The sequence below is a fragment of the Idiotropiscis lumnitzeri genome, chromosome 1, assembly GCF_059441095.1.
Source record: "Idiotropiscis lumnitzeri isolate Australia: NSW breed Sydney's pygmy pipehorse chromosome 1, RoL_Ilum_1.0, whole genome shotgun sequence".
Taxonomy (NCBI): domain Eukaryota; kingdom Metazoa; phylum Chordata; class Actinopteri; order Syngnathiformes; family Syngnathidae; genus Idiotropiscis; species Idiotropiscis lumnitzeri.
Genome location: NC_142391.1, coordinates 3,799,367 through 3,826,071, shown reverse-complemented (window position 1 = coordinate 3,826,071; position 26,705 = coordinate 3,799,367). Strand labels below are relative to the sequence as shown.

Below are 26,705 nucleotides of genomic sequence, written 5' to 3'. Positions count from 1 at the left end.
ACTTACATTTCAAACTTTTTTTTATTTAACTGTAAAACAAATCTAGAACACTATAAATCAGGTGTGGGCAAACTACGGCCTGGGGGCCACATGCGGCCCGTTAAACGTTTTCATCCGGCCCGCCGAACTTGAAAAAAATTAAATGAATAAACCTTGTTAATGTTTTATTTTCTAAATACTGTGGTGTGTCAGAGACGTATTTTGTTCACTCTCATTTAAAATTAAATGTAGTTTTTGATAAAATGATATGATGATAATAATAATATTTTTTTTTTGGGGTGTCCCTCTCTGTGTGGCTCGGTGCCAACCTCTGTGTGCCATTCTTTAGTATTATAACGACTACGGCGACATCATCAAGGAGACCCTGAGTAAAACGAGACAGACCGACAAGATCCTCTGTGCCAAGACCCTCATTCTCAGTCTGCAGCAGGTCAGATATTCAGCACGACGCCCCGATTTATATCCACACGCATCATTGATTTTCCTTGTATGCTTTTGCAGCTCTTCAATGAGCTGCTGCAGGACCAGGGCCCCAACCTGGACCGCACGTCGTCGCACGTGAGCGGCATCAAGGAGCTGGCCCGCCGCTTTGCTCTCACCTTCGGCTTGGATCAGATCAAAACCAGAGAGGCGGTGGCCACGCTGCACAAGTGAGCTCGCCGCGGAAAGTTTGACACTTTTTGGTGGCGGCACCAAAGCAACCAAGGGAAACGCAGAATGGATTTTGTTTATGGAGTTGTTAACTTGTCTGCTCAAAATGAGTGACATCGACACAAAAAAATCAAACACTCAAGTCACACAGAAAATAAATGCACAAACACAATAAATAACGTATTAAAGAGTGCTACAAACTAAAATCAAAATGAAAACTGCTCTGAAAACTGTTGAAATTTGAATTTTTTTTTTTTTTTTTAATTCAATCAATGAGACATACATATACGTTTTCAAGAACGTAGTCCCTGCCTCCCAAAGGCGTATTTATACGTTTTTTCTTTTTTTTTTTTGCGTCAATAAAAGTAGACAGGCAGACCTACAGATGATTTCTCTTCACTTAAACATGTTTTAGGGACCCAAGGTGGCACCGGAACATGCAAACGCTACACAAAAATTTGAACAAGACAGAATTGGTCACCATCGATGAATCTGGCTGCTGTCAACATGACAGAAAAAGTTCTTCAAAAATAATAAAATAAAATCATCCCAATTTAAAAAAAAAAATAATTATTGTATTTATATAAATCAGTACTTTTTTCCTATATTTTCTTTTTAATTTTCTTTTGGGTCTGTTCTGTTTTAATTAGCAAAGTGGTTGCCGTGTTAAAAGGCACTATTTTAACAATCTTTTGATGTTCCTTTATGTGCATTCAAAGTACAAAATTGTTCTGTACATGCAGTAAACAAAAAAATGACAGAGAACTGCGGTTTAATAGCCTGGTGCGGCTTTTTTTTTTTTTTTTTAATTATTATCAGTTTTATTTCTTTATTTTTTATAGTCTGGAAAATTCTGTAATTTATTTGGGTTGTCGTACAAATTTCTTTTCTTCTCTTTTCTATTCCATCCTTTGTCTCCTGTCAGAGATGGAATCGAGTTTGCCTTCAAGTACCAGAATCCTCGAGGACCCGACTTTCCTCCCATTAACTTGGCCTTCCTGGAGGTTTTGAGCGAGTTCTCCTCCAAGCTGATCCGTCAAGACAAAAAGACAGTGTGAGTAAAGTTGGCAACCAATGTTTGATCTATGCCAGTGTTGCCGCTCGATGCTGAAATGCCGCGCTTCTCTCGCCAGACACTCGTACCTGGAGAAGTTCATGTCGGAGTCCATGTCGGAGCGGCGGGAGGACGTGTGGCTGCCGCTGATCTCGTACAGGAACAGCTTGCTGACGGGCGGCGACGAGGATCACATGTCGGTCACGTCGGGCTCCAGCAGCAAGACGGGTTCGGTTCGCAGCAAGAAGGGACGGCCGCCGCTCCACAAGAAACGCATCGAGGGTAGGTTCTCGCCAAATATGGCCGTGAGGTCGCCCAACCCGAATCGGGGAGAGCACGGAAAACGACGACGTTCGCCAAATTCACGTTCACATCCTCACGACATGACAGAGGAGACCAGCGTGGAGGGCTCGTGGCTGATGCGCAACGACACCTTGCAGACACCCAGCGCGCTGCAAACCCCTCAGCTCACCTCCACCGTCCTCCGAGAAAACAGGCCGGCGGAGCACATGCCCCCCGACCCCGACTCGGAAGCCGGGTCGGAGAACGACTTTGTGCACAAGTGAGCGCGGACGCCGGCTTGCGGATCATTCAAGCACCTTTTTTTTTTTTTTTTTTCTTTTTGCGTGTCTGTTGAACCACCACGGTGCCTTCAGCCCTCAGATGCAGATGTCGTGGCTCGGCCAGCAGAAGATGGAGGAGGTGAGCAGGAAGGACAGGACGGCCATGAACTACATCAAGTCACGCAGCAATCAGGGCGTCCGGCAGACCGTGTAAGTTGGACTACGGAAACGTCATCACACACTTTTTACAAACAGAATTTGAAACCACTCTGATCAATTAAAAGAGTGCTTCTCAAATCGTGGGGGCAATACTTGATCCTGGGGAACTTGCTTTTTTTCCCGCCGTACGACAATAAGGCTGGATGGCCGAGTGGTCTAAGGCGCCGCGTTCAGGACCCAGTCTCCCCAGGAGGCCTGGGTTCGAATCTCGAATTTCCCCATTGTGGGACTAATAAAGGCAATATTATTATTATTATTATTATTATAAAGTGTAATTACACATCCACTCCAGTAGTTGGCAGTGGCGCTATCATTGCCCTTTGTGTGCAGCGAGTATTAACTCTGCACTGTAGGTTTGCTTTGCAACAAAAATGCTATAGTTGCGGCGGAGAGTGGGTGGTGGGGTGGGGGCGCGAATTTTCTTTTTGGTAGAGGGGGCGTAACATAAAATAATTGAGACGCACTGAATTAAACGTGGCTGCACGGTGAGCACGATGACCTCAGAGTGCCGAGGTCGTGGGTTCGATCCCGCCTTCCTGTGTGGAGTTTGCATGTTCTCCCCGTGCCTGCGTGGGTTTTCTCCAGGTGCTCCGGTTTCCTCCCACATTCCAAAAACATTCATGGCAGGCCGATTGAGCACTCTAAATTGTCCCGAGGTATGAGTGTGAGCGCGGATTGTTGTACGTCTTTGTGTGCCTTGTGATTGGCTGGCAACCCGTTCAGGGTTTCCCCGCCTACTACCTGAAGACAGCTCGGATAGGCTCCAGCCCCCCCGGCGACCCTAGTGAGGAGAAGCGGCTCAGATAATGGATGAATTAAACGCAATTTTATTTTTTTTTTTTACATTTGTGTTATACAAAAGTGTAATGTTGTGGCTTTGTGGGCATGGCGAATGCGCTTTTTCTTCAGGCGCGGGCTGATGGAGGATGACGCCGAGCCCATCTTCGAGGACGTGATGATGTCATCGCGAGGCCAACTGGAGGACATGAACGAGGAGTTTGAAGACACCATGGTCATCGACCTGGTCAGCCGCTGCCGCGTTCGATTGTGCCGTTTTGTTTGTTTTTTGTCTTGATGAACGGTTGAGTTTTGAATTTTTTATTTTATTTTTTTTCTCCCCCCCCACCCCCCCCCCCCGCCAGCCACCATCGAGGAACAGACGCGAGCGAGCGGAATTAAGACCAGACTTCTTCGACTCGGCAGCCATGATTGAGGACGAGTCGGTAAGTGATTCAGACATTTTGACACGTGAAAAAAAAAAATAATAATTCTTTGTCTTCGTGTGTCTCTGCAGGGATTCAGCATGCCCATGTTCTGATGACAACAATGGCTTACAAATAAATAAAAAAATAATAATAATAATAAATAGCGCCTTCTGACCAGGAAGTAAAAAGTCAGCAATGGTGGGGTGAGTCCACGTGAGCTGTCGGTCACACTCCTTTCCGAAGAAGGTATTGTACAAGTACTTCACCTCTGGACACCTGGTCCGCCGCTTCTTCCTCTTGGGACAGTTTGAAAAAGTGTGGGCCAGGTGTTCCACTCTATACTTCGCCCCCTCGAGCCCTTCCCTTCCCCTCGTGTTGCACTTTTGGTCCATCCGCATCAGTTCAAACAAAGAGTGGACGTCAACTCTACATGGTCTATATCTGTGCTCTTATCACCCCCCCACCGCCCGCCCGCTCCCGCCAACCTGTTCCGATCTTGGAGTTACTCTGCACATAAATAGTTTTTGTAAAGTAAAAAAAACAAAAACAAGAAAAAAGACATTTCTAATTCTGTAGCTTTAGTACGAAAAGTTTTAAAAATCAAGTGTTTGTTTGTACAGGGTTTTCTTCTCGAATGTGATTTCTTTTTCATTTGTTGCCAAATGGTGGCCTACATACCAACGTTTTCTTCCAGATCTTCTTCCTCGTCTCACCTTTTCTTTCCTTTTTTTTTTTTCTCTTCCCACACCCGCCGTCCCTCTCCTCTCCGCTTCAGTATTTGCTGTCGCTCCCTCGCCGCTACAGACAGTGTTTGATTCGTGTCGGTGCATCACATGTTGTTTGAATGTGTCTTCGGGTTTTGCTTGTGTAAATATCACAGACGGTCCGCGGAGCCCTAACGTGCTCGGAAAAGCCTCTTTTGTTTTTTTGTTTTGTTCTTCTCGGTCGACCTTCAATTGTTTTTAAGAAAATAAAATGTGTACTCAATTTACCGAGTTGTGTTCTTTTTGCACCCAAGTGGCCTCATCTGAAAAATCTTGTCACAGTTTTAAGACTTTTCTTTTTTCTACATTTATCCTTGTGGGGAAAAAAAAATTATACTTGAATCCAGAAATCTGTCATTCATTGGCATGTAACACAAAATTAATGACAACTCGCCACACTTAAACGTATGCAGATGTCCACTATAGTTTTGCCAACCATTTTGTCCTTTGAAGTAAAAGTTTTGAGTAGATACATCAACATCTGAAGTGTTTTTAATTCCTAATAGTTGTACTTCAACTAAAAATTTGCCGTCCAGAGGAGTTAAAATTGCCACAGATGCACTCGAGTAACATTTATATAATCAAAGGGGGAAAAAAATACGGGATGAGTTGGCGATTCTCGAATCAACGAGGGTTTACCCTTATCTCGTTAACTGCCATTGACGGCTAAAGACGTCAAAGATTTTTTTTTTTTTCACGGATGGTCGTGAATGAGTTATAGTAGTTTGCCACGTCGGTTTGTTGCTTATTCAAAAATCTTCATATTTCATCCCCTCATAGGTCCAAAAAAAAAAGCCGGTTTTGTTCCAGTCCATTATTTATTGTATTTCAATTGAAAAGGCACCATTTCTGCTTGACCTAACATGAGGAGTGACGTTAAAGTTGGATGGGGAAAAAGAAAAATCAAAACATTGGTGGTATGAATCTAATTCATCAGGTGATATCGACAAGAATGTTATTTATCAAATTGTACCGATGCCATCCGGGATTGACCTTGCTTGTGTTTTATACACTCCAGGATTGCAGTGGAGTGGAGAAACAAGCGATGCAATGTTTTACAGAGGAATGTTGGCGTGCTTCTTCCAAGGGTTGACTTGCTTCTTGCTGGCCAGCACTTCCAGGTCGCGGCAAATCCTCTTGCGTGTGGCGGACGGCTCGATGATGTCGTCCACGAAACCTGACGTACAAGTATGAGAGAGATTGTGTTCCAGAAGAGAAAATGAAGGGAAAAAAAATACAACCATCTTCAAATAATGCTCTACTAGAATACGACAATACGAGATAAAAACTTGACTAATAATAATAAAATAAGAATTTAAAAAAACAATAATTATTGTCCAAATGATTTAATAGAAACTCCACAAAAATGTTAAACTTTTATTGTTGACAAATACAATCCCTCAAAAAATTAATTAGATGGAAAAATCATCCAAAGAAAATCTAATACATGTGAATTTAGAATTAGATTTTGAATTTTTTTATATCTCTTCTTTTTTTTAAGTGTAGTGAAAAAAGTTCCCAAAAAATAGTAATTTATTACCAAAACAAAATCTACAAAATACATAGTTCTTTAATGTAATTAAAAAAATGGATTTTTTGCTAAAACTAATTAAAGAAAATGATTGTATTACTTACCAATAAAAACAATCATTTTCGAAATTATGCGATATTTCTTTAAAAAAAATAATAATACGGGCGGAAAAAATTTACTGAAATTTCCCAAAATATGAAATTGATACACCTTACTGGATTTTATTTAATTTAATTTAGACCATTTCCTACGATGTTCATGATAATCCACACCTTAATCAAAAGAAGAACTGCTGGAAAAGGAAAGAGCTCAAGCTAAGTGTTACCTCTGACTGCAGCGGGGAAAGGGTTGGCAAACTTGTCAACGTATTCCGCTTCGGCCTCGGCCTGGTTCTCCTTTCCTCTAAAGATGATCTGAACGGCTCCCTAACACACAAGTAGAACACTGGATATTAAAGCAAAACAAAAAAAGTCTACACACCCCTGTTCAAATGTTAGGCTTTTGTGGTAGATAAATATTTTTCTACAATTAATGTGACACAAATCAATTGAGGGAAAGTAAATAGATCAAGTTACCAAAAAAAAAAAAATTAAATGTGGTTGTACAAACCCGCTTGGACTTGCGGCTGCGTTCAGAATTGATTTCAAATCATGTTAAATGGGAGTCGGCTCACAACTGCCTCTGATTAACCCAAAATAAAGTTCAGCTGTTCTAGTAGGGTGATGGAAGGCTTGGTACCTTGGCGCCCATGACGGCAACCTCCGCCGTAGGCCAAGCATAGTTGACGTCTCCTCTCAGGTGTTTGGAGCTCATCACGTCGTACGCGCCACCGTAAGCCTGCAACCGAGCGCATTTTACGTTTATATGCCAAGAATTGTTTTCAATAATAAGCCCCCTTCCCATTTTTAGTTATCATCAAAAAATGTGAAGCGCTCACAAATATTAGAGTGTCCCGAAAAATCTTATCGGAAATCTGAAGTAAAAAAAAAAAAGAATCATAAAAATCTAAAAGTTACCCTCAATAGAAAAATACCACGATATTAAAAGATTCCCCCAAATTTTAATTTGCCCATTTTTTGCCTAATTTTATCTCTCCCCAAAAAAAATCTACTAAATAAAGTTCCCAATATTTCATTATAATATAAAAATCTACAAAGAATGAGATCTCTAATAAAAAAATTCATCTAGTGTTCAAAAACACAAACATCATTCTTAAAAAAAAAAAATCTAATAAACCTAATGCATTCCCAAATTGCGTTTATTTTATCAACGAAACATTATCATAGTGTAATATTAAAATTTTACATCAAATGACCATCCGGAGAAATCAAAATGTACAGTAAAGTTATCCAAAATGTGAATTTAATTTTCCCTTTGTCAAAATACTCAAATACATAATTCTCATTAATTAATAAATGAAGTGCAATGAATGGAATTTCGTCTCCAAAAATCAAAAATAACTATAAAGTTCTCAAAAAATTAAATGTAATTAATAGAGCCTCCAATTTAAAAAAATAATAATAATAATTAAAAAAAAGGATAAAAATGTTTCTATCAATCTGATTGCAAATAAAATATGAAGACTTGAATCTGGTCCAGATTGGCCAATATCAACGCAACAATTGATTGCCCACCGTACCTTCCTGGTGATGACGGTGATCTTGGGCACGGTGGCCTCGGCGAAAGCGAACAGCAGCTTGGCCCCGTGGCGAATGATGCCGCCGTACTCCTGAGACGTGCCCGGCAGGAAGCCCGGCACGTCCACGAAGGTGACGATGGGAATGTTGAAGGCGTCGCAGAAGCGCACGAAGCGAGCGCCCTTCACCGACGAGTTGATGTCCAGGCAGCCTGGCCGCCAAAATCACAAAAATGTGACAAACGGACGCTGCTCGTACGAACAAGCCAGCGCGCGGTCGTGTTGACTCACCAGAAGCCACTTTGGGCTGGTTACCCACAATGCCCACCGTGCGCCCGTTCATGCGGGCGAATCCCACCACGATGTTTTTGGCGTAGTCGGGCATGATCTCGAAGAATTCTCTCTCATCTGCTATCTAGCAAAGGTGGAAAAATTAATCACACTCGGTACTTAAGTAGAAGTATGGATACTTTTGTTAAAAAAAATGGAGTACTCAAAAGTAAAAAGTAGAAATGAACATTTCAAAAAAAAGGAAAAAAATGACTCGTGACATAGCGAATAATCGCTCGATGAAATCAGCCGATTGTAGCCTTTTTAAAATGGCAAAAAATATTTTTTGGATGATTTTATTTATTTTTTTACAGATGGACAGCGTCTTTTTTTATTGTAAAGTTAAACAAGTAGTTAAAAACAAATTATTGTAAAACAGGCATAATAATCGGTGTCTTGATTGCGGTAAGCGTGAATAAACAAAACAAAAAAAACAATTTTTTATCCAACTTTATTTTTTTTTAATCAACCAATTAATCAGTTAAAATTTTATTCTGCCAAATATTGGAATCGGCCTCACAAAAAATACAAAAAAAATCCCATTAGTCACACCCGATTGGTAACTGAGAAATTATAAGCACCCTAATTCGACTAGAAGTAGAAATCTCAGACGTGTTTTCAAATGTAGGGAGGACTCGTAAAAAATAAGTAAAAAAAAAAAAGTATTCTCAGTACAGTACCTGAAAATGTAATTAGTACAAATACTTTTCCTATCCCACCACAGCCACGTCGTCACGGGCAAACTCGTTTTATTTGCCATGATCCTGTCGCGTTGTTCTTTTGACCACTTACAGCTTGGACGATGTCCAACATGTCGTAGGCTTTCGTTGACTCCAACGGGACGATGGTGTCCAGCATCGGGACCAGGCGCTCGCTGAAATAAGGAGCAAACAAAAATAAAATCACACATTTTCCATTTGGAGCCTTTGCGGAAATTGCTGAGATTTTGTTATTTTTTTCAAGGTGTGTACAAATTTATGCCCCACGAATTCTGCGTAGAAACGAATCAGGGCTGTGGTTTTGTATTCAGGAAAGAGACGCAGTTCTTTTTTTGGGGTCACAAATTCTACAGAGCAACAAATTATATAGGTGTTGTCTTTTTTTTTTTTTTTCCCCACAGCCGTGTGTGGCAGCGACAAACTGAAAAGTGCGAAAAGGCGCCGAGGTGTTTTGACCTACCTGGAGTCGTGACATTCCCTGACAGGCGCCGCGTCCTGATTGCTGAGCGGCAGGAAGTTGAAGAAGTGACGCAGGTTCAGCAGAGCTTCCACGTCGTTCTCAAACGCCCGGTGCGCCACGCCTGGATGAGGATCACAGCCGACGCTCGCAATTTCCACGGAGGTGAAGCAAAACGAGGGCGACAAGTTGACTGACCGGACACGCTGGTGTGCGTCTTGGCTCCGCCCAGCTCCTCCTGAGTGACGTCTTCATTCGTGACGGACTTGACCACGTCGGGTCCCGTGATGAAAAGGTATGAGGTATCCTGTGGGAACGTGCTGGCGGTTAGTGATTTTACAAGCAATTTATTTGAACAAAAAATGTGGAGCAACACATGCAGACAGATAAAATAATCAATACAGGCGTATAATTAAAGTTTTTTTTTATTTCACATCCTCATATTTTTTGTTGTACGTAGTGTTACATTGAAAATTCAAGATTGTAAACAAACAACGGAGAAGTATCCATCTCCCGGTTTCAATTATTGTTGTTGCAATACAAGATTTGTGCCTGAATTATTTGCACAATTAATCACAAATTTGCACAAAAAAAGAAAAGAAAATCTTGACAAATAAAATTGAATTAACTTCCCAGCTCAAGAGGCACGTTATCTCGCTCACCTTGACCATGAAAGTGAAGTCGGTCAGGGCGGGCGAGTAGACGGCACCGCCCGCACACGGTCCCATGATGAGGGAGATCTGAGGGACCACCCCGGACGCCATCACGTTCCTCTGGAAGGATTCACACATAAATTACGTTACAAAAAAAATAAATAAATAATATTAATAAATTCTCTCTCCCTTCCCCCTCCCTCTCACTCTATCTCTATCTCTCTCCCTTTCTCCTTCTCCTTCTCCGTGTGTGTTAATTTATTTGTCTGACTTGTTTTGTGGATGACTGTGCGGCGTGCACTTCACCAGGAATATGTCTGCATATCCGGCCAGAGACTCCACTCCTTCTTGGATGCGAGCGCCGCCGGAGTCATTGAGCCCGATGACAGGTGCTCCCACCATCATGGCCTGGTCCATTATCTGAACAACAACTGGCGCACATGTAACTAACCGACGTCGTATCCGGTTGAAATCGTCCTTGACCACCGCTTGCTTACCTTGCAAATCTTCTGCGCGTGAGCTCCGGACAGACTGCCGCCAAATACGGTGAAATCCTGAACACCAACATCACGTTAGGTTAAAGACTCACAGACTTTTTTTTTTCCACCCAAAATTTTATGGAGAAAAAAAAATGCTGATAATGCAATGTTAGTGGTTGAACAAGCAGGGTGTACGAGAATTTGACACCAAGGGTATACTTGATCAAGTTAGCATTCCAAAAAAAAGAGTCCCGTAAATTTTCTTGACAGCCCCACCTGACTGAAAACGTACACCAGGCGGCCGTTGATCCTGCCGCTTCCTGTCACCACGCTGTCGCCAGGGAACTGCAGGCCGAAGACAGGAAGTGACATCACACACACACTCAGGAAGAGGAAGCTGACGGCCTAACGCCGACAATAATCACCTTGTTTTGATCCTGCTCCATGCCGAAATCGGAGCAGCGGTGCTCCACAAACATGTCCGTCTCGGAGAAGGACTCGTCGTCAAGCAGAAGCGCCACTCGCTCTCGAGCTGTCAGCTTGCCCTGCAGTGCCACACGTCAAGATGAGTCATCGCCACAAAAAAAAAAAAAAAAGCCAAATAAAGCTTTTTATTTCTGGGTGTTGTTCATAAGTGGAAATCACCGGTGCAGGTAATTTTAATTTTTTTATTCAGATTTTATTTTGGGTGATGTCACCATGGAAGTGGAAAACTCAACTATTATCAAGCATTTTATTTGGGTATTTGTATTTTTTTGGGGGGTTATGTGACTACTAAAGTTTAAAACAGCACAAAGTTTTTTTTTCTGATGTAACTACAGAAGTGAAAACCCAACAAGTGTCTCTTTTTGTTTTTGTTTTTTGAGGATGTTACCAAAAACGTAGAAAACTACACGTATCTATAGCTTATAATGTGATTTTTTTTTTTTAATTATATCACCACAGAAGTGGAAAACTCCATGAGTATCGAGCGTTTTATTTGGACCAAAGACAGCTGGGATGGGCTCCAGCACGCCCGCGGCCCTCGAGTGGGTAAACTGCTTGGAATATGAATGGACGTCACTGAACAAGTGCGCAACTCTACGTTTGGTGAATGACTCCCCCACAGAAGTATAAACTTCCCAAGTGTCTTAATCATTTTTTTTGTGTGTGGTGAAAGTGACCCAAGGTTTCAGGAAGTTTCCTGATGTTCCATGGCGTCAAATTACGAAAATAAGTACCGGTAGCGGCAACTAGAAATATTATGTCACGTTATTGCGTCGAATACTGACGTCATACGTCGTCCCAACTCCACGAAGACGTAAAAGTTCACTGCAACTTCTCACCCGTTTATGTTGCGCGTCGATCCTCTTCTGACCTCCGCCGACCAGCGCCGCCGCGCGTTTCTTCTCAATGCGCTCCCTCACGGACAGCTCGCTAACCGAGTAACATCGGTTCGTCGGGAGCGTCGGCGGCCGATGTTTGACCGGCGCCAGACTCCTGAACGACTGCCGCAAGCCATCGAACAACGCGCGGCTTCCCCGAGCAACACTGTAGGCCGCCATTGCTGCGCGTGTATCTCGAGTGACAGAAGGCAAACCAAAACGATTAGCGAGTCGCACCAGCCAATGGCGAGAGAGGAGCGCTTATGCTTCAACCAATTGGGCTGGAGGATAGAAGCGGAAAAGGCGGGACTTGTGTTATATTTACTAGGTGTTTTTTTTTTTCATTTCTGTGTAGGGTAACATTTTCCCTGACTTTATTCTGTAGAGTGCATAACTATTTTTCGACTATGCGTCTTCTGACAGTTTTTTTGTACAAATGTGAGTACACACTAAAACAATGTCACCTCGTCTTTTTTGAATAAACGTTCGTGTACTACCTGGCGATTGGTGATGTGTGCTTGAGCAAGGACTTCTCCCAATTTCCCAGCTAACTCGGGGTAGTACCGGTTGCGCGTAGCTTTCACTCTGAAAACTCTTGCATGTATGCTTGCATGCATGCATGTACCTGACGTGGTACTCTGTAGTGTGCAAAACAAAATACACGACCGTGTGTTAAAAGACTTCAATTTCATGACACATCGAATTCAACTGGGCATAAGAATGTGTTTAACGCCATTATAATAGCCTTATTGAATATGCACTTGTGCCACACCGCATGATAATAATTTAATAAAAGAGGGAGGATCCTGATTGTAAATAGAATATCTCATTGCAGTAAAGCGCGGAGAATAAAAGGAATGTGAAATTCCTTGTAAATGTAGCTTGTGGCAATTTGGCAGTGTTCAATGCCGTAACAGTTGTAACGAAAGCCAAATGAATTAAATAAAAATGTTAATAAGCGTCGATTATAAAAACAAAACAGTACGCAATAACACCCAAAGGCGGCGCTGTGACTAGCTAGGAGCGCTTCTTCCCACTTCCGCCACCCACAGTAATTCTCGAAGTCTCGCGTGAGTTCGTTTCGCGTCGAGCGAGAAAAGCAATATCTATGGAGAAGAGGGGCTTGATGCGAGGAAGTGCAAATCAAATGATTGATGAAATTTCCAAAAGGCACAGCGATTCTCATGTGTCCCTTCGCCGACCGGCCGTTCCGGTAGCTCGTGCGGAAGAAACCACCACCACCGCGGCCTCAACTCATATCCAGACCCACCCTGTCTACAAGGCAACCCGGAGGGAATTTGAACATTTCCGATTAGCTCTGTTTTTTGGGGGGAGCTAATGATGCTAACTTTAGCTTTGTTTACATGGAGCGCGCGCATCGTACCTGTTAGCTACCTGCTAACCGAGTCTGTTTAACCAACAACCCTTTAACCCGACGTACATCTTGACAACAGTTAAGCGACTTTTTTGGAAAAATATTTTATTTATGGCCGAGTCGAGCGACTTGACCCGCGAGGCGACTAGCCGCCGACATCACCGCCCGAGAGTTAGCTTGCTAAGCTAACAGGCTAGCCTCCGTAAAACAACAATGCTAACCCCTTTGAAGATGGCTAGAGAACTGCAACGTTAGTCCCGACTATTGGGAGCAATAATGTGAAGAATTATGACGACGTGCGATTGTGCGTTTCAATCAAAGAGTGCTGATACAGATATATTTTAAATATATAATAAATGGCTTGCTTCCTACTGTCTACTCCGATACTGGACTGATAAAAGAAGCGTCAATAGCCCCTCTGCTTCGTTTGGATCACCCACATCCCTCCCAATATACACGCACGCCGTATCCCCAACCTCCCCCCGAGAGGCGGCGATGAACCCGGTCAACGCGGCCGCCCTGTACGTGTCCGCGAGCCGGGCGGTGCTGCAGTGCGATCCGCGGCAGCCGCACACCTTCTCGGACATGTACACGCTGCTGCCCTTCTTCCGACAATCGCTGGCTTGCCTCGTTTGTGGTAAGCGCCACTAAATTAAAAAATCGTAATATTGCCGTGTTATTTATTCCGTGTGTGTGCGTGTGTGTGTATGAGTGTGTGTGTGGCAGCGCTTGACACAATTTGTCGTCGCCCTGGCAACCGAGGCCGAGCCCCTGCCTGTCATGTCTCTCCCTCCGTTGGCAAAACATGACTCCGCTTTTATTTGCTAGTCATGCTGTGTTTCGCTCGTGTAGCACACTCACACTTTAAAAAAAAAACGGTTGCGGAGTTTGCATTTGGAGTGTCTGCCCCCCATTTATAACCATATTTTACAGTGGGAAGATTTGATTCGTGGTTCCAGTTGCGATTCGCGATATTGGTTCATTCTGAACAATACGATCCAAAACCATTCATGTGTTATCAAAGCGGCTCCTCCTCAAAGGGTCGCGGGCGTGCTGTAGCCTATCCCAGCTATCTTCGGGCTGTACGGGGTACACCCTGAACTGGCTCCAGCCAATCTCAGGTCGCACATCGATAAACAACCAATCACACCTTAGGACAATTTGGAGTGCTCAGTGAACTTATCATGCATGTTTTTCATTGTGTGTGTGTGCACGCGCGCGCACAGATCAGGGTTCTTCAAACATTGTCCAAAATGTTCGTCCAAATGACCTTTATTAACTCTTAACCTTACGGCAGTTGCACACAAGTAATAATGGTCTTATAATTTCTTACACAAAAAATTCAACGATCAAAATCAAAACCATGTGTCCTTAATTATATTCAATGAAATGTGATGATAAGGTCGTACTATGGCCCTGGCATTAAAAAAAAAAAGCATCAATGTTGCACGTCACTATTTTACACACACCCTAAAGTCACAGCTTGTTTAAAAAAATAAAAACATAAGATCTATATATTTTTTTATAGATCCGCCAATTAATCTGTAATTTTTTTTCTGCCAGAAATCAGCATCAGTGGCAAACAATCCATATCGGTTGGGACCTAGTTTTTAGTAAGTTAACATTTTTGGGAAATAGGTGTCATTAAAAAAGCCAAAAAATAACGAAATAAGAAAAATAATACTTTGATGCTAGGTTAACCAGTTAGGGGCCAGCTACTGCTCGACACTCTGACACCCATGTCACTCACCAAGCCAGGCCCTGCCTTTTAAAACCATACACACGCAGTCAAAGAAAGGACAGGAAAATGGGAGGATGGTGACCCCAAGTGGACAAAATAATAACTGCACTCCACATCCATGTGTTTAATAACACAAAATAATTTTTTCCCCCGATTTCGCTTTGGGATAATTGGGAGGAATTCTCGATTTGAAGTCAATTCTGCGAGCTACAGTCCTGCTTTGAACAAGCCGTTTGTTGTTTTCCAGGCGAGCTGGTGCGGGACCCTGTGTCGGCGCCGCACCCCGGCTGTCCCCACCACGTGTGTCTGGGCTGCCGCGGCCAGAAGACGGCGGCGGGGCGGGCGGCGTGCGGCCGCTGCCGGGACGCGGCGGGCTTCCGGGAGGACAAGCAGCTGTCACTGCTGGTGCGGCTCTACCGGAAGCTGTGCCTCTACGTGGCGCACTCGGCGCTGCTGCCGTGCGTCAGTGCCAACGCCGAGTTGATGGCGCTGCTGGAGGAGGCGCTGGTGGCACCGGCAGAGGACGCCGACTCGGCGGGCGTCCAGGATTCCTGCGCAAGTACGGAAAGTATGCAGCAAGGTTATTTTAGTTTCGTAACCACAATTAACGAAATAAATAAAGCTCAAACAAAACCGCTTTATAAAAAAAGGAAAACTAACAGAAACCTTCGCTTAGGAAAATATAATTGTCATCCTTGGTTTTAATTTTTGTCAACTAATATTATTCATGAACTTTGAGGGTTCATTTCAAATGTATTTATTTTTATATTACTCTACGTCCGTCCAGATGGATGAAGGGAAAAAAACTCACTGAATTAAAAAAAAATGAAACAAAAACTAATTATAATAAAAAAATCAAACACTATTATAACCTTGGTAGGAACGCCGGACGGTGAATTGGTGGACAGCAAACCTGTGAAGGACGGCGAGCCCGCAGAGGACGGCGAGTTGGCTGCTAGCGAGCCAGCGGACGGCGAGCCTGTGGAGGACGGCGACTTAGAGCCAGACATCTCTGCTGTCGAGTCTTCCACCCCCGCGGAGGAGCTGCGCCTACCCGCCCAGCTGTACCCGCAGCCGGGGGTGTGCAACGGGGCACTCTTGGAGAGCCTGGAGCCCTCCTCGCCCGAGCTGGAGGTGTGCGAGCTGATGGAGGAGACGCTAGCCCCGCCCCATCCGGAGGGCCTTTCCGCGCCCAACACGGCCACCTTGGAGCTGAGTCTCACCACTGGACCTTTCACCGGCGGAGCTTTCGCCCCCGGAGCCTTCCCGACCAGAGCCTTCGCCCCCGCGCCGGGCGGCAGGGAGCTGGAAGAGGGCGAGGTTCTTCTCCTCAGCGTCGAGGAGGTCCTCCAGACTCTGGACCCCCTCCAGCCGCCCACCGACGGGCCCTCGGACCGACACGCCCACATGTACCTTCAGCTGGACGCCGCCCACAACTACACGCAGCTGCACACGGACAGGACTCACGTGGCGCTGAGCCCCGCGTTCCCCCCTCCCCCTCTCGCCGCCCCTCTGCCCCCCTCGCCCTCCTCCTCGCCGTCGGCGTCGTCGCGCCACAAACGCAAGCGCTCGCGATCGGAGAGCGACCGCGAGCAGGTGAAGCCCCTCCCCATCGCCACCATCCTGCAGGCGCCCACGTCGCCGCACGGCCAGCACGCCCTCGTGCCGCCCCACGCTTACTCGTCCCTGTATAACGGAGCACCGCCCAAGCCCGCCCGCCACCATCACCACCACCATCACAACCACCACCACCACCACCCCAGCAAGGGCGCACGCAAGCACGGCGAGCTGGGAGCCAAGAAGAAGGCTCGCTCGGGCGGCAAGAGCAAAGAGCGCAGCAAAGAGCAGCGGCTGCAGCTGTCCGGTTGCCTGGTGCCCCCCGCCCCACCTCGGCCCCCCTACAAGAAGCCCGTGGAGAAGAAAGGCTGCAAGTGTGGACGCGCCACCCAGAACCCCTCGGTGCTCACCTGCAGGGGGCAGCGATGCCCCTGTTACTCCAACCGCAAGGTAAGAATCTGACCTGATTCAAACTTTAACTTCTGTTGTGGTTTTTTTTCCAAAATTTCTGATTCGACTGTCCCAGGTTGTTCATCCATTAGAATGACTTTGTTTGTGTTTTTTCCAACACTATGTATTTTTTTTTAATTTGATTTCATTTCATACAACACAAAGCAATGCATCTTTGTTTATTTAAAATTGTAATTTTTAAATGTTTTTTTATAAATTATTAAAAAAATTTTATTTTTACATTTGACATGTTTAATCCCTGTTGTGCTTTTTTTTCTTATTCACGAAAACATTTACCCCATCAGATTCTTACATATTATTTCTCCTAAACATTTTAATTGATAATTTTACAAATAGTTTCATTTTCGTGAAGTGTCTTCTTTTTAAATGTAGACATGTTTTTAACGATCCTGCCCCCGCCCAGAATCAAGATATATTTTTTTCTTTTTGCTCATAAAAACAATTTCCCTGTATTTGTTTTTTGTCAGCCCAAATATATTTTTTTCCACATGTGATCTTATGATTGTAGTAAATACTAAATCAATTTTTGTGATGGTTGCCATCCTCAGGCGTGCCTGGACTGCATCTGCCGCGGTTGCCAGAACTCTTACATGGCCAACGGCGAGAAGAAGCTGGAGGCGTTCGCCGTGCCCGAGAAGGCGCTAGAGCAGACGCGGCTGACGCTGGGCATCAACCTCACCAGCATCACGGCGGCCGCCGCCCTCCGCAGCCCGGCGGGCAGCGGCCTTCGCGCCGGCACCCTGCTCAATGTCGCCACGGCCACCGGCGCGCCCGTCGCCACCGCCTTCTTGTCGGCCAGCAGCCCGCCGAGGGACCCCTCCTACGAGGACAGCCTGGAGCTGCTCATTGGCTGAGCCCCGCGAGGAGGTGGGCCAGACTTTTAATTTTTTTAATTTCCCCCTGGTGCTCATCGAATGTTATGGCTGCGTGCTGCGCCTGGCTTCCTGAAGGGGGCGCTCTATGGCAGCTGCTCTTCTTCTGTGGTGGAAAACGCGCAGTTGTCAGACTAGCGTGGGTGTGCCAAACCCTCCTGTATTGTGCCTGTGTGCGTGTGCGTGTGCGTGTGTGTGTGTGGGTGTGCATGTGTGGGTGTGCAAGTGTGTGTGCGCGCGCCTCCCAACATAGACCACCTTCGAAGGCAATAGGAACACTCCCATACCACCGCCCCACACCCCCATGGCTCCCCTTTTTGTTTAATCTGTTTCTCTGTGCAAGCAACCATGACATGGAAGCACTTGACTGTCGTATTTAGCGTCGCTAGCACTTAGCGTGAGGCAAAACAACTCCCGCGGTGTTGTCTTCATCTTTTTCGCCGCCACCCCCCTCAGTTTTTTTTTTTTTACACCGATTGATTTGGTGATGTGTGTAAGAGACTGCAATTGAAAGTGTGTGTGTGAGTAAGAGAGCAATTGTGCGCATGAGAGTGGATGTATTTACGTAAGAGTGCGCGTGTGACACTGTCTAAAAGTGGGTCACTGAACGGATCCAGCAGGCGTGGGACCAACCAAACATTTATTAAAAACCAACAAAAAAAAAAAAAAGACTGAAAATGAGCGACAGAGTGTGGAGGCCTCTCAGCGCGATATCGAGCATCTCTCCATCGGTAGCAGGCGCGTAACGACGTAACAACCATCAGCTTATATAATGTAATGTCCCCAGATGTGTGCGTTGATGTGTGTCTTTTTGGGCATTACTTGAAGCCGGATTAGTTCTAGGTTGTTTGTTTTGTATTGCTAAAAGTGTTTGAGGATGAAAACATTCACTGCCATAACAACATGGACACGATCAGTAAGAAAGTCACATCAATTAAATGATAGTTTTTTACTTTTTCACTGGTGTGTGTGTGCGTGCGTCTCTGTGGGCGGCTCCTTGCTTTGGACATTCTTCGTTTTGCAAAAAAAAAAAAAAAATATATATATATTATATATAATATTAGAATTAAAAAAAAAAATAGTAAACGATCTCAATTTAAAACATTCACCTACTATATAAAGTTGCCCACAATTGAGCAAAACAAACAAAACAAAAGTGGTTCAACCCTTTAATGCTAGCTTCCAGTGTTAGCGTCCATTTTATCTTCTTCGCGTCTTATGTTAGCTTCTAAAGCTAATTCTAATGTTATAGAGTTTAGACCAACGTGAAGTGTAACATTCAGAAGTTACTGCAGACGTTAGCGTGAAGTAATCTCGAACGTTAATATTCCAACGTTAGCGCTAACGTTGTGAAATTTGCTTCAAACGCTAATTCAATTTTAGCTACTGTTTCGAAAATTTTATTTACTTTCTGGAGTTACTTCTAATGTTAGCTTTAACATTAGCTTCTTAGGTTATTTTTGTCTGTTAGCATTAGAAGGTAGCTCCTGACGTTAGCGTAGCACCAAAGGACCACAATCGATCGAGTCCGCCGGCACCATTTGGTGGTGCAGCGGCTGACGCGGACGCATAAATAAAATATTTGCTCGCAAACAAGTATCTTGAAAAACTCGTGAGTTGTGGCGGGTCTAAGTCAAGTTACCGCTGCTCTTCTTTTTGCGTGCATTAGCATTAGCAAATGCGCCGCCTACCGCCATGCGATTGTTCAGAGTGCGGCAGTTCCACTTTCCAGCCGCGGGGGGAGCTCTTGCGGCTTATTCTCGCATGAGCACATTATAGCAGAGTGTCTGTTGACTGTAAACATGAATGGCTCATTATTTGGCGAGTGCGTCGCATGACTTCGCGTGACTTGAGCAGTCACTGTGGAATGGAGGCTGCGGGTCCCGGCTCTAGCCCACCAGGAAGGTCCCGAAGTAGCTGGCCCTGCCGTCCGCCTCCACGGCGCTGGCGTTGCCGACGGTGACAAAGAGGCGGTCGTCGGGCTGCAGGAAGGCCGTGCCCGCCTGGTTGAGGGAGAACATTCCGGGCTCTCGGCCCCGCGGCCAGCAGGCGCTCCGTGAAGACTTCATGAGCAGAATGGGGACCGTGTACGAGCTCATCTACGGAAACATCGGGACGTTTTTAACGGGTGTTTAACGACCACATCAGAGTTAGTTTTTCATTTATTTATATTATTATTATAGTAGACATTATTGTCAAGAAAATGTGTTACTTGACTTCCCCTTTAACTGCTGACTAAATCCAGCTTCTAAAACTAAACAAAAATTAAGTTAAGATATTCTCCATTTGTAATTTGTATTATTTTTTTTCCAATTATTTCTGCCATGGCAAAAAAATCTAAAATTAAAAAAAGTGGAAAGAGATGAGATTTGAAAAAACTATTTTTTTTGCAACGCTGTTTTTAAGATTAGATTTCAGTTTTTTTTTTTTTGTTTAAAAAAAAAAATCAAGATTAAAATATATTTATTTTATTACATTTTTTTCTAAACTGATTTCTCGATAGATAACCTAATAAAACTAAACAATCAGGAAAAAGGGAATCAATTGGTTAACTGTTTTACATACATCTTTCCACGTAAAAAAAAATTGTAAAATTATAGATTATGCCATTTGAAAAAATTCTGAAAAAAATAATTCTCGAGCCTTTTTTTTGTTACAGCTCACACTTAAAATATACGATACAGAAGATTAATAACCAAATAACTATTACGAAACTATTCGAAAAATGGGGATCAAGTTTGTGACCTTTTTATAAATATACTGGACGAGCTGGGCTCCTTCCTGCTCGGGGTCGGCGTTGTGGTCGAACTCGTCCTCGTTGTCTTTGTTCCAGGCGGAGGAGAGTCGGAAGTACGTCTGTGCGTAGATGTAGTAGAGACCGGCCCGAGGCACCAGCAGCTCTCCTCCTCTCAGCTCCACGTTGTGCAAAAAGGACTGACCTCGCCGTCCTTCCCACGCCGTTACGCGCTCGCCCAGGTAGCCCACCCGGCTCGTCACGGCGTCTGCACGAAACGATGTTGTCATATGCAGGAATTGTTGACCTTGGCAGCTGCTCTTCTGAGTGAGTATTTTTATTTTAAAAAAAAAAATCACCTTTTTCTAATGAGCAGCAAAGAAAATTTGCATTTGAAATCAATATGAAATATAATATTAATATGTGACTTGAAATTAATAATTTATTTTAAAATAAAAATGTGAATATCGCAGTATTTGTGTATTTTTCATTCAAAATGCTGGAATAAATTTAGGAGCCGATGATCATGCAAAAGTGGCTAAAAGTTTTTTTTTAGATATATTTGTCACATTAAAAAATGCAGTATTTTTTTTAAGTAAGCTATTTTATTTATTATTTTTTTTTTTTAAATGAGAGGGGTGGGGGAAAAAATCAAGAATGTGTTTCTTCGTTTTTTTTAAGGGTTCAAATGTCTTCAAGAGTGAGTTCAATTTCCCCCGGTTTCTCCGTCAAACGTGCAAACATCACACGGGAAGAAATTTGATGCGAGTGAGTGTGTAAAATAGCTGCGGGCGAGAAAGAGATTAGATCAGAAAAGCTCTCCCAGTTCATTCTTCACCAACACCTCACCTCCCGCCCCCTGCAAAAGGTCAAAGGTTACTGGAGGTGTTTAAGGCGGGGAACTAAACACTCGGGGCTGAACAATGAATCAAATTCAAATCGACGTCGCAATGCGGGGAGAGATTCGGTGTCGTTCTCGGATAAAGAGTCAAAAGTGTTTAGTAAGTAAATAACTAATTGAATTGAACTTTTTTTTTTTTAGCATTCAAGTCGAACCGATAACACAAAAACATTTGTACATATGTATAATAAATCTGATATCGTCGATTGCAGGGCTGATTAATTTATTGCTTTATGTTAACAAATACTCGGGAAGAAAAAAAAAAAACTACCTTCTTGCGTCCGCGAAGAAGAAGAAGTGGCCGTGACGTGCGCTGCCACGTCGGGACGCTCGTTGCCGTCGGGAAGCAAAGGAAGGACGCTTGTCCGCTTATCTGGCAACCACAAAGACCACGTGACTTCACAAAGGTGGAAAAGATTTGAGAGCATTTTGGAAACTCACGCACTTACTCGTCACGCCGGAAGATATCTCCTTCTCTAATCTCGCTGTCATCGCCTGAAAGAAAGGCCAACAAATCGGAAGCAGGTGTCTTGAAATACTTTTTTTGTCGGCCAAACCCAGGTTATCATGGAAAACTTTATTAATTAGCGATAGAGGTGAAATTGATTAATCGACAACTAATGCATTATTAAATGAATCAATTATTTTGATACTCTATTAATCGTTTCATTTAAAATCGGCCGAGTCTTCCGAATTTTGGCCTCTCAGCCGTAAATATGTTCCGATTTCTCCGGCTCTCCAAGAAAGCAGCGTTAAAAACATTTGCAAACATCTGCTTTTACTTTGGAAGACAATGATCAACATTTTCCGACATGTTACAGACCAAACCGTGCGTGTGAGTTTTGATTTATTTGTGTGCATGTTTTTTTTTTTCCCCACACACTGTCAATCAGAAATAAAGTGCAGTTTTGGAATAAAGTGGTAGAAGTTAAAATGTATATAATCCGATTCAGTCATGAAAGAACAAAATTGTCAACAGATTAATTGAGTATTAAAACAATTGTTAAAAAAGACAAGTCACGTAAAGTTTTACAAATTGACATGAAACTGGGTATACTTTTATATCATAATAGGATGCACAAAAATGTCGAAGTCATAACCAATATTTAAGAAGAAGTTGGATGTTTTAGGCAAATTGCAGGCCTCAAACGTTCTAAAAATAAATATAAATAAATTGCCCATCACTGTCATCATGAAATCGAGTGTACATATCTATCATAATAGGGCGCACCCCCCCCCCCCCCCCCCAAAAAAAAAAAAAAATTCTCAAAGATTCATCGCCGAAATTGAACAAGAAGTTGGACATTTTGGATTAAAGCAGACTTTTTGGGGCAAATTCCACGGCTCAAAAATTTTTACACCCGTCACAAGTTTCACCAATCGACCAAAAAATGGGGTCTACTAATCTGTTATATAATAAAACACACCAAAAAAGTTTATTTTGGGGCAAATTTCAGGACTTTTATGTTTAAATTTTTTTTTAAAATGACTCCCCTCCCATCACCGGTTTCACCAATTGACACAAATATATTATAATAGGACGCTTCAAAAAAATCTGAAAAAATCATTTCCTGAAATTGAACAAGAAATTGAATCCATAAACACCTTTCCAATGTGGTAGCGGAGTTGTTGCAGGACTTGCCAGCAGGGATCCCCCTTCTTCTCGTCGGACGGGAGATCCACATTAGCATCGGTCAAACACGACATACTCCCCCCGGAGAAACTGTCCTGCATCTGTAGACATGAAGGTCAGTCAACCTTTATCATCGAAACAAAAGGTGAGAACGGAATTTTTTTGTTTATTTATTTTTTAGCTTATTAATGGATAAAGCCATACGGTCGTCCATATTGTCAATTAAATGGTTTCTTAAACAGGAGTCAGTTGAGCTGAAGAGTTTTTGGGGTAAAAGTGAAGATTGTGCGTGGAGACCTCCCGAGGCTTCTTTCCCAACGTTCCAGATTCCAGACGGTGGTTAAATCTTCTGACCTTTTCGCACATAATGCGACCACTATTTGACTATTTCACACGCACACAAACAACCATAACACAAAGCAACACTTGTGATATTTTAGATACTTGTTAAATAAATCGGCACCTTTATGCAAAAAATAATTTAATATGATATGATATGTATAGCCCAACTGATTAATCAGCTACAGTATATTGATTATATAATTGGCAATTTGTTGTTATATTTATAGATAATTCACAATTTATCACTCTGAGGAATAAAGGAATACAACAGGACAAAGTCAAATATTCTGCCTGTAAATTATATCCATGTTGTTGTAAGCATTAAGGGACCAAAGAAAAAGTTTTTTTTATTCGGGATATATTTTTATAAAAAAAAAAATATCTGTCTGAATAACGGAACCAATCGAATTTCAGCTGAAAATGACGGTCAGTAGTTAGGCCTTGACCCGTCGCCATTGAATAATAATGCTGCGTTTTAGTTTGAAAGTTTGCAGAGGTATCAAAATTTAAAAATAAATAAAACAATAAAAAAACGGTGATTTTTCTATCAATCACTTGCTGCTGCAGTTCACGAAGCCGGCGCTAGAGGGCCCATCGGAAGGCCGCAAATTCCACATTATTCTGTCATTCGTTTATTTGTCAGTCATTCACGTCATTGTGGCATCCGCGGACCAATCACACACCCGTACGCAAGACAAATGACCAGTTTCAGACAATCGCGCTGGAGAGACAGTTTTCGTTATAGAGTTCCGGACGTCACGTGACCCACTCCGGCGTGTGTTTGTTGACCGCCGCCAAAATAACGCGACCGTAGCGGCGGTAGTTTATCAGTCAAAATTCTGCTCAAGTAAACTCACATTTCATTTAGATAAAAAGGACAAAATGAGCGGACAGGTTGGAAATGGAATATCACAGATGCACCAGGAGTCCCTTTTCAACTTTTACGACGGCAGATGCAACTGGTGAGTCCTCGCGATCGCTCAGAGGTTACAAAGTTTCGATTAGGGGCCGTGTGGATTCCGAATCGCGTGGCTTTCATTTTTTGAGACGAGTAGGATCAAGCAGGCTGCCTCGGAGCCTTGGCTGGGCTGGCGAGTGGGGAGCAACGCGGGTGGGCGGTCGGCAGGGGCCACAGGCTCCGCACGCGCGTGCACGCTCAGGTGCGCGCTCGCGGCCTCCGCCATGGTGGCTGGTACCGGCGCTACGACTTAATAGGTTCTTATTTTTATTTCTTTATTTTTTGTGGATGTCATTTCAAATGGTCAATGTCAACGTGTGTCGTTAAATCAAATTAGTGACAAGATTCCCCCCCCCGCCCGGCCCAAAATGGCGCCTCGTTTGTATTTGGCGCAAAGCATTGTGGGATGCGTGTTGCGGACTTCCGGAACTCTATCGTTTTTTGTAAGTTTTTGTACTTCATTAGTTTTTTTACACTATCGCGAGCGCCTCGTTTGTATTTGGCGCAAAGCATTGTGGGATAAGTGATACGTAAGTTTTTCTACTTTTTTCTTTTATTTTATTTTACACACTAATGCGAGCTGAGCAAGTTTCATCGGTGCAAGAGTGCACGACGTTCGCTAATTTGGTGTGTAGTTTGTTTTATTTATAGATGTGATTGGAAAATGCACGAGGTTTATAAATTATAATGTGTGAACCTTTTGATACATTGGTTATTTGTTGAAATTTCTGAAATGCATAAATGTGTGCTAAGCTTATTTTTGTCAATGTTAAAAAAAAATGAGTTGAGCATCTCGGTTAAGCTCACACCCCCCTGAGCGAACAATGGCAAGTGTGTTCGAAGACTCCAAATGTTGCGTTCAACGTCAGCGTTCATTCAATGTTCGCAAAATGTTCACAAGATGTTTGCCAACAGTTTCAGTGATTTATTTATTTATTTATTTTCTTGTCACAAGAAAATTTTGAACATGTTCAAAATTCTCTTGTACAAGTGCCACAACGTCTGACGACAGTTTGGCGTACATTCACGATTTTGAACGAACCCTGACTGGAACATGCATATTTCTACGTTCTCTACCGGTCGGACACGTTCGCCACTGAGTGGGATAGGAACTTTTGGGTTGGGAAGTGGGGGGGGGCCTTTATTCGATGCTTATCCCCGGGGGTCTATGCGTTTCGGACGGCACGCCGAATCCCCCATCCCTAATTCCTCCTACTGTCGTCTTAAACACCTCAAACCTCGCCAGCTGTTTCCGTTTTATGTGAAGCGCTCGCATTCCTGCTGGATGAGATGCAACTTTTGACAGCGCCTTTAATTTGTTCCACACCGAGCAAACCCTTTGGATGATCCCACCGAGCGATTTGGGAGTCCCGCTGCAGAAAATGCCGCCCTTACCGTGTGCAGGACTTTGTTGAAGAAGACCACGCTGAGCACCAGGGTGAGGGTCTGCACCACCACGGCGGCCAGCACCAACAGCCAGAAGCAGTGCGGGGAGCTCCAGGAAGCGCTCATGTCGACGCCGAGCCGGCGCCACCGCTTATGTCAAGCTCCAAAGGGGAAAATGAGGAGGAGGGAAGAAGAGAGAGGAGCATAGACGAGGAGGAGGCGTGTTTGGGGCTTGACTGCCTTCTGGAAAAACGCAGCAAAGCGAACACATTTTGATGCGTAACATAATACACGCAGATTACGGATTCATTGATGATTTATGGGGGGGGGCGCGGGCAGTAAAATCACAATCTGCTCAGTTGAATAAAAAAAAAAATCGTAAAAGTAATCATTGATTATATTACAGTTTTTATGTTGGACCTACACATTTAAAAAAAAAATGTTAGCTGCTAACCATTAAAATTGTGTCACTTTTTTTTTTTACGATTATTAATTATTATTACTATAATTTATAACTCATTTATTTATTTTGTTGTTGCATCATGATTCTGCTAAATTACCATAAACTGTTGTGTAAATTATTATCCGGTTTAAAAAAAAAAAAAGAAATCTCTATTTTTTAAATTTTTTTATTTTTTACTTCCAGTCCAGTGAAGAAAGCGCATTCATCCCACCCTTGAGAAAAAAAAAAGGTTTCCTCTTATTGTTTCAGTGATCTACAACTTCTCGCCAAATGACCCTCTCCATTGTTTGGCGAGTCATCGTACAGTCGATGCGTATAAAAAGTCTACACCCCCGTGTTCGCATGCCAGCTTCGGATTTGTCAACAAATGAGACCAAGAACTTCCACCTGCTTTTTTTGTGACCTGCAAAATGACTTTTTGAGAGGCGTCGTAAACATAACAACTGAGCTCATGTGTTTGCGCAAGTGTGCACACCCTCAACGGCGGGGATGCGGCTGTGATCAGAATGAACCAATCACATTCAAACTCATGTTAACACACACCTGCCACCGTTTTAAAGTTCAGCTGCTCGACTTTGCAAGTTTGGTTATTTTTTTTCCCCCATATGTGCCGCTAATAATTCACATGAATGGTGGAAAAAGTTTTT

The 26,705-nt window shown here is 43.4% G+C and overlaps 4 protein-coding genes across 9 annotated transcripts in view; 2 read left to right on the top strand and 2 right to left on the bottom strand.

The window, feature by feature from the left end:
- stag1a (STAG1 cohesin complex component a) overlaps positions 1 to 4,679 on the top strand; it is a 31,195-nt gene extending 26,516 nt beyond the window's left edge. The window contains exons 24-32 of the mRNA XM_088311117.1: positions 329 to 430; positions 502 to 650; positions 1,577 to 1,705; positions 1,785 to 1,987; positions 2,096 to 2,267; positions 2,362 to 2,478; positions 3,397 to 3,511; positions 3,630 to 3,710; positions 3,782 to 4,679. Coding sequence (XP_088167243.1) covers positions 329 to 430; positions 502 to 650; positions 1,577 to 1,705; positions 1,785 to 1,987; positions 2,096 to 2,267; positions 2,362 to 2,478; positions 3,397 to 3,511; positions 3,630 to 3,710; positions 3,782 to 3,805 — 1,092 coding nt within the window. The 3' untranslated portion in view covers positions 3,806 to 4,679. The remainder of the gene's footprint in view (positions 1 to 328; positions 431 to 501; positions 651 to 1,576; positions 1,706 to 1,784; positions 1,988 to 2,095; positions 2,268 to 2,361; positions 2,479 to 3,396; positions 3,512 to 3,629; positions 3,711 to 3,781) is intronic.
- A 576-nt stretch (positions 4,680 to 5,255) lies between these two features.
- Positions 5,256 to 11,862, bottom strand: pccb (propionyl-CoA carboxylase subunit beta). The gene is made up of 14 exons (XM_088311084.1): positions 11,587 to 11,862; positions 10,687 to 10,806; positions 10,538 to 10,606; positions 10,280 to 10,336; positions 10,089 to 10,202; positions 9,792 to 9,902; positions 9,328 to 9,436; positions 9,133 to 9,253; positions 8,746 to 8,827; positions 7,915 to 8,038; positions 7,627 to 7,835; positions 6,726 to 6,824; positions 6,313 to 6,412; positions 5,256 to 5,633 (listed from the first exon to the last, which is right to left on the bottom strand). The coding sequence occupies exons 1-14, from the start codon at positions 11,803 to 11,805 to the stop codon at positions 5,512 to 5,514; spliced, it is 1,656 nt and encodes a 551-aa protein (XP_088167210.1). The 5' UTR covers positions 11,806 to 11,862; the 3' UTR covers positions 5,256 to 5,511.
- msl2a (MSL complex subunit 2a) lies at positions 11,603 to 23,750 on the top strand. 5 transcript variants are annotated; one of them, XM_088311045.1, is made up of 7 exons: positions 11,603 to 12,063; positions 14,989 to 15,309; positions 15,622 to 16,748; positions 17,318 to 17,636; positions 20,475 to 20,702; positions 22,898 to 23,054; positions 23,152 to 23,750. In XM_088311045.1, exons 1-4 carry the CDS (start codon positions 11,889 to 11,891, stop codon positions 17,621 to 17,623), a joined length of 1,929 nt encoding a protein of 642 aa, XP_088167171.1. In that variant the 5' UTR covers positions 11,603 to 11,888; the 3' UTR covers positions 17,624 to 17,636; positions 20,475 to 20,702; positions 22,898 to 23,054; positions 23,152 to 23,750. The 5 variants fall into 5 exon arrangements, with proteins under 5 accessions (XP_088167171.1, XP_088167180.1, XP_088167162.1 ...); XM_088311054.1 differs by having other exon boundaries at positions 14,989 to 15,300; positions 17,318 to 20,702; XM_088311036.1 differs by having other exon boundaries at positions 17,318 to 20,702.
- On the bottom strand, positions 18,265 to 25,819 carry LOC148342700 (tumor necrosis factor ligand superfamily member 10-like). 2 transcript variants are annotated; one of them, XM_088311096.1, is made up of 6 exons: positions 25,605 to 25,819; positions 22,882 to 23,010; positions 21,726 to 21,771; positions 21,548 to 21,649; positions 20,387 to 20,643; positions 18,265 to 19,740 (listed from the first exon to the last, which is right to left on the bottom strand). In XM_088311096.1, the coding sequence occupies exons 1-6, from the start codon at positions 25,719 to 25,721 to the stop codon at positions 19,531 to 19,533; spliced, it is 861 nt and encodes a 286-aa protein (XP_088167222.1). In that variant the 5' UTR covers positions 25,722 to 25,819; the 3' UTR covers positions 18,265 to 19,530. The 2 variants fall into 2 exon arrangements, with proteins under 2 accessions (XP_088167222.1, XP_088167231.1); XM_088311105.1 differs by having other exon boundaries at positions 19,599 to 19,740; positions 20,387 to 20,698.
- Between the last annotated feature and the right edge of the window lie 886 nt (positions 25,820 to 26,705).